Below are 18,544 nucleotides of genomic sequence, written 5' to 3'. Positions count from 1 at the left end.
TTTCCCCTCAACACACACACATACAAACAAAGATACAAGACCACATGAACTTCAAGAACAAATATAGTCACACGTCCAATTTATTGCAAATAAATAAATAATATCATAAACCTCCCTATTTGGAGCCCCAACATGTAAGATCTGCAGAGTGAATCCTTTATGTTTCGCAACAGGTAACCCTGTAAGTCTGACTGCTTTCATTGGCTCCATCAGCTACTTCATAATAATTAACTCCCAGTGACCTTTGATTCAGTCGTAGCCCGGCACGAGCCCAATGTTATATGGCACAATCTTTCATCCTAGTGAAAACCTTTAACTTCTGCGTCAGGGGTCAATACGCCCTTAAATCTCACAATGACAAGCAAATGATCCAGTGTTGTTTTAATTCCCAGTCCCTCTTTACACACACATTTTTTGGGCGGTTTAAATAAATCCAAATGGCCTGATTCTGTATTCTTTAATATGAATAACACTTCATAATTTCAAAATGATAACTCGATAATTGTATTCAATTCAATTCTGCATTTAAGACATGACTCAAATTTCCCTATTTGTGGAATGTAACTTTACGTACATTACTGTGTCTATGATAGTGTAAAAGCGTCATTGCAAAAGCCACACTGTCAAATAAAGTGTGTTACCACATATTCTACTGGGAGGTGGGGCTGGGTTTCTGCCGTGTACGATTCAAATTCCAGCCAGCGGGAGCAGTCACGAGCTGGTGTTTATGTGTGTGTGTGTATTACATAAATGTGTGCGTCTGCTGAGCTGGGCTTGTGGTTGGTGGAGAGTAGGTGTGGCTTCTTTCCCTCCGTAGTCACAGTAGAACAAGATCATTCAGATATTTGCACAAAGCCAACCTGACAGAGAGTCAAGGCGGGGGGGGTTATATAGTCGCTCTAATTTTCCTATATTCTCTTTCTCTCTCTCTGCCTCCACAGAAACCAGGAAGACTGTCTACTGTATTTTATACCCTGTGAACTGAGAAGAATCAAATTATGAATGCAGCTGTATGGGTGGCACTCATTCATTTTAAATACAATAGATCGCTGTGTCCTATTCTGGCAAACCAGGTGGAGAGCCATTGATCAAATACTCACAGAATTATTTTGATTAAGACACTGCAGTTGACACTGACAAGAAGAAGAGAGGAAGATCCTGGGAGATGCCCAGCACCAGTGAGAGTAGGAAATGGGGGAAGGGGAACACCCTGCTGGCCTCTTAGACAGGTGTGTCAACTGGGTCACAAATAAGAACGAAGCAAAAATCACTGTGGTGTATTTTTGTCCAGTGACTGTCCTTGGCTTCTCACTATTGGCAAAAAAGAATAGGCCCCCAGCAAAAGAACATATCATCTGATTCTATGGTGCATGTATGTAATCTGACAAATGTAGGATGGGAATTTATTACTTATTAATTAGATTTAATATTAATATCTAAAATATAATAATATAAGGCTTACTTCCATTAAATAATATACTTTAATTGAATAACTTCCAGTTTCTAACAATCCAGCATTGTATTAATTTTAGTTTATTTCACTAATACACCTTGCATAGAGAAAATCTTGCAATAACACCAGGCATTTTAATACCATGTACTGTCTTTATTTTATTATTTTATTTTATCATCTATTACTATTAGGATTTTTAATTATCATAATCATAATTAGCATCTCCAACGGCTGGGCAGCGCTCTCTGGCAGCTGGGCAGCAAACAAGGACAAGAACGGTGTCGACTCGACAGGCCTGGGTACCAGCTGGGAGGCCGGCAGGGATCTGCGGTGGGAACAGGACACCGGCGGCCTCAACCCTGGAGGGGAATCCGACGACCTCGACCCTGGAGGGGAATCCGGCGGAAGGAAGTCTGGCCCCAACCCGGAGGGGAATCCGGAGGAAGGAAGTCCGGCCCCGACCCCGGAGGGGAATCTGGCGGAAGAAAGTCCGGCCCCGACCCCAGAGGGGAATCCGGAGGAAGGGAGTCCGGCCCCGACCCCGGAGGGGAATCCGGAGGAAGGAAGTCCGGCCCCGACCCCGGAGGGGAATTCGGCGGAAGGAAGTCCGGCCCTGACCCCGGAGGGGAATCCGGCGGAAGGAAGTCCGGCCCCGACCCTGGAGGGGAATCCGGCGGAAGGAAGTCCGGCCCCGACCCCGGAGGGGAATCCGGCGGAAGGAAGTCCGGCGGTCCGGTCCCGACCCCGGATGGGAGTCCGGCGGTCCGGTCCCGACCCCGGAGGGGAGTCCGGCGGTCCGGTCCGGACCCTGGAGGGGAGTCCGGTGGTCCGGTCTCGACCCTGGAGGGGAGTCCGGCGGTCCGGTCCCGACCCCGGAGAGGAGTCCGGCGGCATCGACCCCTCCCGCTGAGGTCCCTCTGTCTGCTGGGTCCAGAAGTGGTCGGATCATTCTGTCATGATCGGGGGTGAGAGACACGAATACACAGACAGAGGACCCAAGTGCAGACAACGGGTAAGGTGTTAAACAAGACTTTTAATAATAATAACTAAATACAAAACAAAGACCCACGTGGGGGTAAACAAGGGAAACAAGAACAAGACTAACTAAACTAACAAGACTAGACTATAACACATCACATAGCAACACAATAAACTAGACTTACTCACACGACAAGACCTCACCCACACGACAAACACAACACAGTTCTCTTCAAGACCGAGAACACAGGGGCCTTAAATAAGGGGACAAATCAAAGGGGAACAGGTGTGGGGCATGAACTAATTAACAACCAATAACGAGGGATACAAAAGGGCGGGAACACAGACAAGGACCGGAGAGAGTATCGAAGGCCGATAGGGTCAAAATGACTCTCTCCACACATAACAAGGGATCCTGCCGTGATTCTGCCACAAGATCAAGACAGACATGACAAGATGAGGCAGAACCACGACAGGTAATTATGAGAGAATTTTCATTTTTCTTTAAAGCCAATTATAAAATTATTTCTTTCAGCAAAACTTGGCAACACTGAACATTTAAAGAAACAGACAAACATTACCTATACAGAAATTAGTCAGCTTACTGGAAACAAAAAAAACCCTTCAATATCTGCACATGAAACTTATTAGTAAGATACACATTTTAAAGGCTGACAGCACATGACAAAAGTAATTTTCACACAGAGACTAAAAGAGAAAATGAGGTGCACTGATGAAAAACAACCTGAAATGATAACCATAAAGCTACTTGTATTAAACAAAGATGGTCAGTATCTGAGATCCTACACAACACATACTGATTCTCTCATAAAACAGCAACATAATCCACAGGGGAAAAACATTCCTTCTGATCTGAGATCAGTTTGGCCATGTTTTGAGCTGGCCTCTCTCTTACAGTTCACATGCACACTGCCACATGCTAAAGCTGTTCGTGCTACACAGCTGTGCGGCCCCAATACTGGAAATAGACTCTTGCTACCAGCCCATGAGTCATGGGTGCGAAATGGAGGCAACTGTTGATTCAAAGAAATGTCCGCCGTTTTGTGTAGAGCAGCTGTGTGAGCTGAGGGAACCGCATGATTCAGCCTCACTTTTAAAACTCCCACTCACAAACGACATACATTTACCTGTTTACGCATACATTATTTTGTAATTGAATTAAAATCATATTTTTAAAGCATGTACTACGCTTCATAGTTTTACATGTATTAATGTAAAAAGAGAAAACAAACACAATGTAATTCTTTCAAATCTCTTTATTGTATGATATAAAACTAGAAAAGTAAGACTGTTTCAAATTCATAGACACATGTCCATATTTTATATATATTCTACAGTCCATTTCTTGATGCAAATACAGTGATCATCAGTTGATGGGTTATTTTTCTCAAAATGAATGTCGGTAATATTGCATAGAAAAAGGCACAGCTCCAAGGCTTGAAGATACAGCCTTTCTTAATAAGCAGACAAAAGGTTCAGATCCCACCCACCCCATGTTTTGTCTCTCTCACATGCACACACACACGTGCACGTACACACACATACACACAAATAATCCCACTGGTCACTATCCTGAAACCACTTCACTTTGACTTCCCCAAATGTGTGGCTTGAACCATAAAATGAAGACTGACATACCGGATGAAGACATTGAGATATCATTTAAAAACAACCACCAACATCAGAAATCGTGCTGCGTTCTTTTTACATTTGGCATTGAGGGTTATCAAAAGATTTTCCCAGAAATAGGCTTTGGAAGATTGAAATTCTGAAGTTTGTAGCGAATAAAGTATTGCTTTACAAACCTTTCCCTTGCACGCTCTCTGAAATACATAAAACATTAAATACTCATAATTAAATAGGGGCAGGGAGTGTTGACCTAGAGATGAGCACAAACACCACCCCAAATTATAATACAAGAAAATAAACAAACACAAAAAATAATGCGTTATTAAAACAAGATGAAAAAATGGCTTCCACCCCAATTAATAAGCAGTGATACATTCCCGTAAGCATAATACATTCCTATCTCAAATTCTGTACAAATTACAATCAGCATGTTAGCTTAACATCAAAATAAATATATTTACACAGGAAACAAAAAAAATAAATAACTTAAAATAAAAACAATCACTCCAAATCCAAAAATTCCTATAAGTAATATTAATCATAATTTTGATTCCATAGTATTGTCCGCTCGGCTCGCGTATTCACTCATGTTCACAGAAATTCTCTCTTTTGACTTCTGGGTTGTAAGAAATCCAAACTGTGGCCCTGGCAAAAGCCTCTCTGAACCGAAGCTCAAATGTCAGATTTTAAATGGTCACACCTGAAACACCCGTTATGAAAATATTGTTAGATTTTTTACTTTATAAAAAAGGTTTACACTTTTCTCTGACATTGCACATCGCAATGATATTACCCCACATAAATGTTTATTAGCACAGAATTTTCGGTATGCATAACTCGTGCAGTGTAGCTTTGTCAAACTTATAAAACTGATATGAAAACGTGGTCCCTTTGCATTAGACAAACATGAAGTTCACAACAATAATCAAAGATTCCAACCAATCTCAATTCAGTGGTTTAAACTCCTCTTAGCGACTATACAATGCTTACTATTGCACATACATGCAAAATACTCTTCAACAGCTAGGGACTGTCCCAACTCCAACACTCCTGAAACACTGCTTGCAAAGATTGCTGAACCCTACTGGTGAACAAATGCAAGAATTTGAGCATACTCTTTGAACTAAATGTGACCTTTTCTACTGGCAAAACAACACTAAAACCCAGGAGGCAACAGAGAGAGAATCTGCTTTAAACATGAACAAATAATATTAATTTAAACTCAAACAAACAACGGTATAAATAAGATAAAATAAGACCAAACCATACAAAATCATACATCTGACATCTGTACATTTATGAGCTATAATCCTGCATGCATTAGTATGTTAACAGAAATGTACCGTTGTACTGCTGACAGACATACATTTGGCAAATAGATGATAGAAATTGTGTTGAAAATGGACTCACAAAATAGCAACCACCAACTTACGTGTCTGTGGAGTTTTTCTTCTCGGCATGAACAGACATGCACAGACCTTTTTGCCATGCATTAGTGTAGCACTATAACAAAAAGAGCCACTGTCTCAGAATGATGATATAATGCCTCAACTAAAGCCAAAAAAGAAGTTAAAGTGATGCCTTGACACAGATAACAAGAAAATGAGAGACAGTTCTGATCAGAAAAGCATTGATTGCATACATTACTTATAGCATAAAGGGGTTTTAGCATTGGCTTGGTAATTCCCAGCTCAGGAAACACATCGTATCAAAGAAATGTATCTGTAAAATGTGCACCAGAAAGAAAAATATCACTTATTGCCAGCTGAGATGTAAACACCTGGAATCTGAGCCATTATGGCAGATCACAAGAAATTTGGTTGACTGTAAATATCCGACCACTCAACACATCCATGTACTGTATAAATAAACCGGTAAAGCGTGTTCCGTAAAAGCATACATTTCATAAATGTATATGTTTCACGTAAGAACGTTAAAAGGACAGTGAAACAAAAGCAGACGAACAAACATGAACCACAAATAAAAGACAGATAATTATAAATATCACTAAAATGCCATTAAGCATCACACAGCTCTGACAAACATGAACATAAAATCATTGTGCTTAGTGAAAATGAAAGAACACAAATATAGTGCTGCCGTAGCACATTCTCGCACCTGTATTCTGAGGAGGGCAAATAATAAATACTAGTCCTTCTCCGGCGATCTGTCTAGTTTGATAAGAAATGATGCGGAAAAAGGCAAGACAAATAGATAAAGAGAGTTTACCAAGTGGGCATAAATGATGAAGGCACTAAGAAGCCAAAGTGTTTTCCATAGATTACTTCATGTTCAGTTTTGGAAAAGGCAAGCACAGTGCATGCACAGTGTTGAGAAATAGTACTGGGCAACATCATCTTTAAAACCGTTCCTTGTCATTAAAAACAACAGAAACAAAACTGTACAAAAACACATGATTCTTCAGTTTCTTTCTCAGTTTGTTTTTAAAAACTCTTTGATTGCTTTTGCATCGCCTCTCAACCTGCTCATGATCCCACAAGCACCTCCATAATATGGTCCAGTTCGGTGAGGTCCATTTTGAAAGGCTGGTTTGAGGTGACAGCAGGAGAAGCACCGCTGTAGGGTGAAAGACTCTTCAGGAGTTCATCTGCCGTCACCATGGGCGTCAGTTTGGAGGGGGCTGCACCCGAGGAAGAGGTGCAGGGGTCAAAATCGTACATGGAGGTGTCGATATCTGCAAACAGAATGTCATCCAGGGCCAGGTCTGTTAGAAAGCCTGAGGAAGAGGAGGACAGCGAGGTGCTCATGTCCAGGTTATTAGGAGGAAGAGTCTCCAGCAACCTGGACTCGGTTGCGTTTGGGACCGCCGAGCGTTCCACGGGCAGCGGGACCGGTCCTTCAAGCTTTGGGCTGCAGGGTTTACTGCAGTCTTTGGAGTCTAAGGCCCCTGAGTTTAAGGTTGTGGGCAGCAATGGCATCTGAAGGGCCACTGTGAGGGCGGATGGACTGGTAGCACCGGGCGCTGTCGTAGCTGTTGGTGAGGGTGGTGGACAGAGTTCCTCGATCTCATCCAGGGCAAAAGAGAAGCTGTCTCTGGCTGCAGATGAAGAAAGTCTGGGAGCTAAGGGAGATGGCGACATGCAAAGCGTCACGCTGTCCTCTTCTAAAAGCGAAGCAGGGGTGAGACAGGCTTCCAGGGGGGATGCGTTTGACAGTTCTGGCGAGGGCTGCACAAGGATCGGGGAGGACGGTGCCAGCGACTGGGTGGGGGACGACGCCACCATTGACAGGACGCTGAAAACGGGCTGCGCCTCGCGGAAACTTTCATCCACAGGGTCATCGGGAGGAGGAGAGGGGGGAAAGAAGAGCGGCCGCAGGTTGCCCTCCTGCTTTAGCTCTTCCTGGATGCGTCTCAGCATGTTGTTGATGAGCACACGTTTCTCCAAGCTGGGCTCGGTGAGCGCGCGGTGGTTGTAGAGCTTCATGAGCGACATGTTGAAGATGGTCTGCCGTTGTAGGGTGTAGGAGACCTTGGAGAGACTGTCGCCAGTTACTCCGGCTCTGACTCCTGCCGCCAACGCTTTGCCTTCCAGCCCCTCTTCATCCTCATCTAGTTTCCGTTTTGCCCCTTTACCCAACATATATCTGCGTAGAGAGTAGAGAGAGAGACAGAGAGAGTTACACAGCCACTCATAACTTTCATGACTCACTTGATGAGTCAAAACCATTTCTAAATAATCTCATGTTCCACATAAAAACAGCTTAAAGTTTAGTTGTGTATCAAACATATCGATATTTAGAAACTGGGACATTAAATGATCTGATAACATCAACCAGCAAAACATTTTAATGATTCACAATATAAGATTTCACAAGAACTCTTGTGGTGGAGATACACAGTAAAACGAATATAAATGTAATGCAAACCAATACACGAATAACAAATACATAACGAACAGAACGGGCAGCCAACCCAAACAACAGTTGGTTTAACCCAATCAACAAGTTTGACTAAAAATAAAAGAAACCACTTTAATTAACAGATTTGTGGCTTGTCGCTTGGTTGCCATGACATCACCCTGCAAGCTGTTGTCATATTAGCATTTGGTGCCGCCACTGGGGTGAGAGTCAGTACACTCTCTGTGTAGCCGTCAGTGACAGGAATAAACCCACAATGCCAAATGGATAAGCTTACAATAATCTTTAATTTTGAGCAACTATGGCATCTCCAACTGAATATTACATTCTTACAAATTTAACACTTTGTCGTTTGTAGACGCAAAAAACAAGTGATCTACTACCGCAGAAGCGTTTACAGTAAAACACCTCTGACTAGTCCTTCCTGAGCCACGCTGCAGAGCGGAGGGTGGCAATGTGTGTCAGACTTTCAGTAACTACATACAGTAAGAATGTGTCACACGAGCGCAAAGCCCTGATCGCTCCCTGCCTAAACACATGCTAGACGTGGGAAGACAAGATCCAGCTGAGTGTTTGGTGGAAAAGAGGATGGAGAGGAGTGTGTGTGTGTGAGAACTGTGCTAAGCTTCAATGTTAGCCAGCAGTGCTCTGGAGCACTTGGTTCAAGATACTAGAGATTAATAAGAGATCACATGGTACCCCACAATATTCGGTACAGTGAGTCACAAATAGCTCTGCTCAGAAAAGAGAACGTGAGAGAAATGGGGAATTTATAGAGAACAACTCCACTGATTACACTAGTTAAAGACAACATTCAAAACAACTTTACTAGAAGTTGAACATATGTGAACATGTTTTCTCTTAGGGATGTTCAGAACAACACATTTTGACTAGATGAAGGGTTGTCTAGTTTATAAATTGGGCTAAAGCTTTGTATAATTGTTCCGGATTAAACTTTACCCGACCCCTTCACCTGACTCTGCAGTGTGAGGACCAGTCATGGGTAATTTTTTGGAGGACTTATTGACAGAAATGCAATATAATATACATAACTCACTTTAGCGGTGTATAAAAAGCTTACATAATGAAGCGTTATGTTTTTATTATTACCTTAGAATGAGCTATTTCTATCTACAAACACCACGGGTCCCCTTGTATGGAATTCACCATGTTGTTTCTGCAGAAGCCCCAAACGGACAAACTGTTCTAGCACACTCTGTAAGAAGCTAAAACGTGACGACAAATGCATTGCTTATGGTACACTGTAATTTTTTTGCCACCTTAAAGAGCTAACTATTACAATGTCCTTAAAATTATATTTCATGCAGTGTGTAATGTTGCTGTGTGTGAATGTAAGCAGTCTGCCAAGTTGTAAAGCTGAAAGTGAACGAATAACACAGTTATTGGCTTGAGAAAAAAGGAGTCGACTCTGAATCACGCGAACGAGTCATCGGTCATTCTAATTTCAGTTCCGGGTCGGATTTGCATCACTCGGTGTAATGCTCGCCTACTTTTCATTTGCGACGCTCTACGCGGTAGACCAATCACAGCAGACTAGACCATCTGACCAATCAGATCAGAGTGGGCTGACAGAAAGGAGGGGATTAGACAGCTGAAACGCCGAACATCAGTAAGGTAATAATAACTGCCTATTATTAGAAAATGAAAATGTTTTTACACCTTGAATGTGCATAAACTTGTTGTTGGACACTCTATAAACCAAAGAAAGACCTTAAAAATCACAAAATATTTACTCTTTAAATTTTCTAAGTGCAATCAAATTGGCTGTACAAGCCTTTCTAACCTACTGGTAAAGTAGATCAAATAAATAAATTAAGCAATTACAACTTAATAGTTTTTTTTATAAAAAATAAAAAAAGCAGCAACAATTTTTTACAGTGTAGTATGACCAAAGACATAGTGAGGCGTGACAACAGCCAAAGCCATGTATGTTGTGTAGGACATGCTGTTTAGTGTATATACAGGTACCTGTAGAAGTAATGCTTTAGAGAGGTTGAATTGCAAGTGCAACTTATGCAACAATGCAACTTATGTGAATGGGTTTTACTTTTCAAATTTATGTTATAATAGCTAAAGCACAACACCCTAAAGCATAACCACACACACGCAAAAAAGTACAAAATGAATCTAATCCAGAAACTACTGTAGTTGACCATATAAATCTATCTCATCCCTATTTGTGACTCACATGTATGACTAGAAAAAGCCCCTTTAATGAAAAATTCCTGTCACATTTTAAGACATTTGAATACACATTTTGTTTAATCGGTAGCTGATCTCCAGTAACTGTAACATTTATACATTTTACCACTATGTCTGTTCTCTGGCATGTGTAGCATCTTGCTCTACCAACTGAGCTACAGGAACATATTTAATTCATAATTTGATTAATTATGCCTTCACGCCACTTCTGCAATTTGTTATATTTCAGCCTCATAAAATTTTTCTTTTGCAAATGGATAAGAATTGAAATAATAAATAAAACATGCACGTAAAAGGATGCATCGGTTTTATTTGTGGCCCACGAGCGAAAAGGGAGAGACAGGCAGAGGAAGATCTAGGAAAAGAGAGAGACTGAGAGAAACAGAAGCCAGTTCCTGAGGCCCCCCATTAGCATAAAGTGAAGCCCGGTAGCGTTAGGCAGCGTTGCAGTGTGCTTGAACCTAATCCAGGCTGACAGCCTCACACATCCCAGCCCAGTCAGCTCACACACACACACACAGTCTGCGCAGATGCAGACGCAGATCTGTCAGTCAGCTCCACTCACTCAGGAAGTGCAAGCGGCTGGGCCTGTTGCCTTGCTGCCTGTTACCATGACAAACACAGTCAGCTGGGAATCCACCCAAAGAGTTGACAAAGAGGTAGTGGAGAGAGAGAGAAAGAGAGAGAGAGAGAGAGAGAGAGAGAGAGGGACAGAGAGAGAGAGAGAGAGAGAGAGAAAGAGAGAGAGAGAGAGAGAGAGAGAGAGAGAGAGAGAGAGAGAGAGAGAGAGAGGAGAGAAAGAGGGGGAGAGAGTTGAGGAAAAGGGGCTGAGGAACGTTCGAAAGAAAAGTTTTTTCTTCTAGTTTGCTGCCTATGAGCAGATGACTCTAAAACAACATGTGAATTGCACGAGAGAAAAACAGGTTATGTTTTGTGGAGATGAATGTGCATTCCAAAGCAATGCTGTTTACATTCTGAGTGAAAATTATTCAGATGATGGAGATTATATGAAACCGCAACTACAGTATTAGGCTATCTTAGGTATAGAGAAAGATTTTAATGGATTTAAAGAGAATTTTTTCAATATAAGTAACTGTTATAATATAAAGTTTAATGTAATATAATTTGAGATTATCACACTGACATCACATTGTAGACACCTCAATTGCTGATAAAAGATCAGCAGAGACATTTACACTGTAACATCCACAACAACGTCAGAAAGAGGTGAGAGCTTTGCCAAAATGTTTCAGTAGAGGAAGCAATGTGGGACTGTTTTTGAGACTGAGGTTATTTTGAGCATGAGTACCACTGAAAGAAGGCAGAGGAGTGTAAGTGACTCAAACTGAGTTGTAAAAACACCACTACGTCACACTATGCTGCTATAAGTCACTGCAAATTTAAGAGTATGAGTGATTCTGAAAAGCACAAGCAAACGTGACAGAGGAAGAAAAGGCAAAATACGTTTTAGATCAGTATCACAATTTTCCTACAATATTGCTATAAACTCAGCCGGCATTGCCCTATACAGTATACGCCATTGTCTGAAGCTTTAAAGAAGTTTCAAGTACGTAAAATTTCCCCCAGTAATCCACAAAGAGGAATGCCACGGCAGCTCGATGGGTCCCTGTGACTCACGCCAAGGAGTGGATTGGACTGTCTGCAGCACTCGAATGCCACTGCCGCCCCACCCAACAAATTCCTTCTGATTGTGCTTCTGTCTCCTTTATTCTGTTTCATCCATCAGCCTCCTTCTTGTTTAGTGTGAAAGGTCAAAAAAAGGGTATGAGGTATGGCCCGTTTCCTGACCGTCCGAACTACAAACAACTCCCTTAGTTTAGCTTAGTTCTGATTGGCTGATTACATGCAACCTCAGAGAGTAAGAGCTTATAAGTTTATTTATCAGTCTGTCTGGAAACTAGGGATATTCCACTTAAGATATTTACAGATAATAAGACTATCGATTTCTTCCCACCATGATCAGCTGATATCTATCTTGATCCTTCAGACTTTATGTAACTAAAATCTAAACTCTATTTAAACCTATTAACCTCAGACAGTAAACCAATTAGTAGAAACATTTAAACTCCTAATTGAACAAAATGGAGTAAACACGGAGTACAAAACTAAACATTTCTGCAAGTCAGAGAATGTGACTATAGGCTGATACTGATCAATTGGAGCATCCCTAACTACAAAACTACATAAAATAACCAAGTTTGTTTCCATAACATTAAACTGTACCTTTAAAAAGGTACACAATAGATCTTTAGGGCACAATTATGTACTCAAAAACATACATTTTATTGTAGAGTGTCCTTAAGGGTAACACCCCAGTGATGGAAAAGGTACAGTTTTGTACAATTTTCTGACACATTTTTCTGACACGTGTGTAGGTAACGGGGTGCTTTTGAGTTTTGGAGATCAACAAGCAGAAAACGATACTGATTTTGCTTTTCTGAGTTAGGCCTGTTAAATTGTCTGTATTGTCTGTAAAATCCTATAACAGTCAATTCCATTAGATTACATTTTTAGTACAATCATCATTTTCCTATTCAATTCCTGTTCAAATAATCTGGTACTCTATTTTAGATAAACCCTCCCAAACTTTGACCCCGTCGGTTTTCTTAGTGATCAGTTCTGGATCAGAACAAGCTTCCAAGTGGAAAGTGGAAATTCTCCAACTCCCCCAGAGTGAATAAGTTGAGTTTTACAGTTCTGGAATCTATTCAATCGATCTCCGGGTCTGGCGATAGCACTTTTAGCATAGCTTAGCATAGATCATTGAATCCAATTAGACCAGTAGCATCGCGTTCAAAAGTGACCAAAGAGTTTCGATATTTTTCCTATTTAAAACTGGACGCTTCTGTAGTTATATTGTGTTCTAAGACAGGCGGAAAATGAAAAGTTGTGATTTCCAGGCCGATATGATTAGGAACTATACTCCCATTCCGGCGTAATAATCAAGGAAGTTTTCTGCTGTAACATGGCCGCAGCAGGCGCAGTGATATCATGCAGCGCATTTCCACATTTGAAGCATGTGGAAATGCGCTGCGTGATATCACTGTGCCTGCTGCAGCCATGTTACGGTTTACCAAAACGGTAAAACTCAACTTATTAACTCTGGGGGAGTTGGAGAATGAGCCTGTTTCCAAAAAAAGTGGAGTGTTCCTTTAATCAAATGTTTAGCTATGCTAGAGTCTAGGTATACTAGGTGAGATCCTCTCTTCGTACCGTGGCTTTCTGGTTTTCATCCTCCTTACGCAAATCAGCTGCAATTTCCCTGAATGGTTTGACATTACAGTTTTTCAAATGGCAAAACTGGCCCATGACTGGGCAACCTGTACTTTAACTTGGCCGCTGACCTGGATATACTAACCACAAAGAGACAACAGTAGGAGCCAGAGAGGAGAAAGATGAGAATGCTGAATTCTCCTCAGTCAGAAGCGCAGGAGCAGCACACTCTGTTCTCTCACACATAGAGACATTCATAAACAGACAACCAGCCTTCCTGCTCCCTTATGCACCAGCGCTGAGCGATGACCCTGTGCGAAATCTCTCCAAGTAGAAGAAAAGACACGGTGTCAAAAAACGTCTGTGGTGCAAGAAACGCTATAAAGACTGGGACAAAATGGCTGGCAAACTGGCAAGCTTTAAAAGTGCAACTTGGTGGCTTCCTGGTTACGACTCCTAAGTGTCTGACACATGGCACCGGATAACGCCAGAATTAGCGTGAAACGGCAGGGGCCTTTGGAGAGGCTGTGACTGAGTTGTCAGAGCAGAGGTTGGAACTACGTCAGGGCTGCTAGGCAGGCTGCATGTCCTGTTCCGATCCTATACACCACAGATATGTACACATATGGGAGCGGGTGTGACAGCAGAGGTTGAGTACTGGGTGTACTGGTGGAGCTGGAGCGAGATAATGCGGTGGAAGGGATGGCATGAGCAGGCGAACAAGTGCAGTGTAGAAGATGGATCGAGCGGAGAGTTTTTCAGTGATATTATGATCCTGTAACAGGATCTGCACGTTTCCATGCCTGTGCTTCAAGAGCTCCCCTCCCCCCTCACCTCCACACAGCGCTATTTCAGATCTGGAGGGTAGTGATTCTCTCACTCACACACACACACAAACACACACATACACACTGTCTGTGTAGCTTTCTAAAGCACCTGCAGATACAAACGCACAAATGCAGACGCAACCACGTGCATGTCGAGAAACGCAGAGATTCACATATTCAAAGGGATCACATATGTCAGATTGATGCATAAGGCAGCGACCACAAATATAGACATAGGAGACTTTAAAGAAGACCTGGCCTGTACTCTAACCTCACACAAACCTGTTGACATTATTTTAAAATGTGTCTTTATTTTAAAATGTATCATAAAATATTTGCTAATAAAGCGATATATTTTAATGCATACCTGCACACATTCACACACACAGATTTCTGACCCACCACCAAACAGCATGCAGCAAATCATGGTTCCTGGCTGTGACGTAACTAATACCTACTGGACAGTTTTGTCCATGTCTGACCCAAACTTCCTGTTGCAATAAGCAACATGTCAACACTGGGAAGAAATCTGTGCTAACCAAGTTACTTCATGTGGTTTTTAAAACTGATCACAAATGTTAAACTGGTGCATCAGACAACAACTAAAGCAGACATATGAAGCATGCACTTGCATCTTTCTTATTGTTAAAAAATACCAGACACAAAGCTTTAAAGAATGACAGCGACAGAGATAGAGAGAGAGATGGAGAAGCCCCAGACACCACATTCTCACACAACAGCAAGCTGAAGCTGTAGGGAATACAGACATCTGACATCTTTGAAACGATCATCAACATACAGTATACTGAAACTGTTACATTCTAAATGTCTTCTGTATTTCTGCAATAGCAAGCTGCTTTATTTATTATTAGACTTTATTAAACTGGCTGACTTACCAGTGCCTATTTATAAGCTCTTAAATGTAATGTAAACTTTATTTGTATGCTTTGGAGTACCAAATACAGATAAGGATTTGTTTCTCTACTACTATATTTATTTGAACGTTACCTCACGTGTATTGCCGAAAAGTGAGCCGTAATAAAGGGCTAACATCAATAAAAAGGCAAATGAGGCTGCACCATGTGGCCATATAAAACACCAGAGCAAACTGCCTTCACTTTTTGAGCATGTAAGAGAGAAGATCAAATAAAAATTAAAACATAGTGTTTACATTTTTTTGGGATGAAGAATAATTGTTTGTGCGTGTTAAAGAGATAGTTCACCCAAAAATTCTGTCTTCATTTACTCACCCTCAGATTGTTACAAATCTGTATAAATGTCTTTGTTCTACTGTTGAACACAAAGGAAGATATTTGGAAGAATGTCAGTAACCAAACAGATCTCATACCCCGTTTACTGCCATAGTAGGGAAAATAAATACTATGGGAGTCAATGGGGGATGAGATCTGTTTAGTTACTGACATTCTTCCAAATATCTTCCTTTGTGTTCAACAGAACAAAGAAATGTATACATTTTTGGATGAACTATCTCTTTAAGCTGGGTAGGAGAAAGTATTTTTTAAACATTTACCATAAAAATCTTTATTTTTAAACCAGTTATTAGTCAGTGCCAAATATGTTACATTCACTGAACAAAGATAAGGTGAGGTTTAAGATGAGGTGTGGGGTACACACCATAAGTCACGGAGTCTCATTCCCAGAGATCAGCAAGGGGTTGACAAAAACTCACCCACATTTCAGATTTTCTTATTGCACTATTTATATCACTGAGTGATCTAAACAATTTACATCATCTTAAAAATGTTCATCTTATTGGATACTTATGATTTAGGGAATAATATAAAAATGTTTGTTCTTGCAATAATGCAATAAGCTTACTGTGAAAATAATAGAGGCTTGAGTTAACTGACTTAATAAGAGTCGTAATAAGAGTAAAATATGTCAAACGAAGGCAGTGAGCACAACACAAGTAGCAGTAAGATTTAAGCTCCCTTTAACTGCTCACAATACGTCAGACATCTGTTAAAAAACAGCTAAATGGCAGCAGAGACAGGAACGCAAATCAAACCGGTTTGACCAGAGGGCCAGAAGGCTTGGAGCGCTACGTGAAGGTGTTCAACAGGCACACAACACAAATACACACACCATTTAAGTGAAAATAAAACTGAAGAGGCAACAGATGAATAAAGTCAAATGATATAAGTAAAAATTGAATAAACAACGGCAAGCTTGTAGCTTTTTTGCATTCACCGTCCTTTCCTCTCATTCTACAAGAAACTATTTTAGTAACTGAAACTGCAATATAAAAACTGGATTATGAAAAACAAGACAAACTGCAATGATAGATATAATCTGTAGAATTGTGTAAAAAGCACTAATCTTACAATTCAAGATGCATATGTTTCCCACATCCAGGTGCATTAATGGACAGCTAACATGAGTGAATCTAGAATCTACTGCTGTTGATGGAGCCAGTGTAGTGCGAGGTACATACATTATTACAACATAACTTTGTGATGTAAACTTGATGAACAGGAAGATAAGGACACATAGACACCTACTCTCTGACATTTACTATTAATTAGGGGACAAACCGCTCATTTTACTTCTGTGACTGTTGCAGGAAGGAAGTGCACATTTAAAGATGACACAGAAAGTTCGTAATGTAAATGTCACAGAGTCAGTGTTTTTCTTTAAAGGAAATAAAACAGAAATACGACAAACAACATGCGAATGCTGGGGTTGTAATCTACTTTGCTAAACGGGACCCATACAATCACTAGAAAATCCAACTGGACCTTGATCCTCTGAATTTACTGTGCGTGCGTGCACATGTGAGCGTGCCTGTGATATTCGGACTTTGAATGTCTGTGAGTCTGACAATGATATCGCCTGCAAAACTGCTGCAGGAGTTCTTAAGGATTTCACTTCAATACAACACACAATTAAGATAAGAAATAATCTCAATATAACGTTTAATTTTAATATTTTAATGTTCATAAATAAAACCACGGGTGGACGTGAGACTTTGCTTACACACTGACTGACACATATAAAGACAGTGTCCCTCACAATCCTTCCATTGCCATTTTCCAGCATGTGCATTTGTTCCATGACGAGCTGTGCGAACAGATGTATTTATTTATTTGAGTCACCTGCCAAATAATAAAATCCTCTGTAGCTTCAAAACCATTCAGTGCCTAACATCCAAAATTACCCATTTACAAAACAGTTTTAATTCAACGGTGAAAACGCAACTTTGTAACCAATGCGCTGACAACAGTTACAGTAAAAAGTAACATCACGCTTTCATCCTCGATAGGAATCGTAGAAACACCAAAAGACAATATAAAGCTGTCTGTCCTATTGGACCTCAGTGGACCCAATCAAGCTCGTAAGCCAGCTGAATATGTATCTTTAAGTACAAATCAAGAGCAACCGTAAAGATGTACAATTAATACGTTTAAATGGTTTGACTCGGGGGTCTCTGTTCGGCAGTACCCGTGAACCGAGTGGTTCCGAGCGCCAGCTCGGGTTGCGACATGCCTGTGAACTTTCTGAATATCTCACTGACCGCCAGACAACAATACACTAATATATGTATGACTGTTGCCTTCGCTATGTGCAACATCGGTGTTTCCAAGACAGTTACGAGATTTCAGATATATCTGAATAAGCTGTTCGCTTACCTCGTCTACTTGAAGTGGAGGTACAAATTCAAGCATCGGGAAGGATTTTCTTTTATTGTCGTCCGAATTGGTACCGATAAAACCCTCACGGCTCAGGAGGCTGATCGACAGTGAGTTTATGGCGAAATAAGGAGAGGAGAGTAGACTATTCGCCAGCCCAGTGCTTTAAAACACAGCCAGGCACTATGACCGACACGGTCGCCTTCGGAAGCGAATGACGCGAGACTTCTGCTCGACTACACGGACCTCGAGCTCGGAAAAGTCCAACCCCTACACACGCAAGCACACTCTCCACGCTTCCACCCACTAACACTCGGGTTGTGCATCAAACCTTAACAAGCTACCTACCTAGTATATCACATTTTGGGGCGTCAAAGGCGCGTGAAGCATACGTGCATTACATGCGTGTTTCGAGTATGTTAAGGTAGTTCTCATGAAGGTGAAGTTGTCACCTAGCGCGTCTGTGATGCGTTTAAAATGCTGCCTAGGTAGGCAGCACAGTACGTTTTGAAACAACTCCACAGTCGCACTCCCTTTCTCTCTCTCTCCCTCTCTAATATACTCTAATCAAGTTATTGTATCCTACATGTCTTGTTTGTCCTAAAACTACAACTAACTTATAAAACAATTTACTCTTAAGCTACACTTAC

At 41.2% G+C, this 18,544-nt stretch overlaps 1 protein-coding gene across 2 annotated transcripts in view; it reads right to left on the bottom strand.

The window, feature by feature from the left end:
- Positions 1-3,699: 3,699 nt before the first annotated feature.
- sertad2b (SERTA domain containing 2b) overlaps positions 3,700-18,544 on the bottom strand; it is a 36,316-nt gene continuing 21,471 nt past the window's right edge. The window contains exons 1-2 of one of the 2 annotated variants that reach the window (XM_057341633.1): positions 17,895-18,165; positions 3,700-7,687 (exon numbers count right to left, since the gene is read on the bottom strand). In XM_057341633.1, coding sequence (XP_057197616.1) covers positions 6,568-7,683 — 1,116 coding nt within the window. In that variant the 5' untranslated portion in view covers positions 7,684-7,687; positions 17,895-18,165 and the 3' untranslated portion in view covers positions 3,700-6,567. Of the gene's footprint in view, positions 7,688-17,894; positions 18,166-18,544 lie in introns of those variants that run through there. The other variant, XM_057341634.1, reaches the window with a different exon arrangement.

This window comes from Triplophysa rosa, linkage group LG9, assembly GCF_024868665.1.
Source record: "Triplophysa rosa linkage group LG9, Trosa_1v2, whole genome shotgun sequence".
NCBI lineage: Eukaryota > Metazoa > Chordata > Actinopteri > Cypriniformes > Nemacheilidae > Triplophysa > Triplophysa rosa.
The sequence above is the reverse complement of the archived record's forward strand: the minus strand, read 5'-3'. Positions and strand labels throughout refer to the sequence as shown.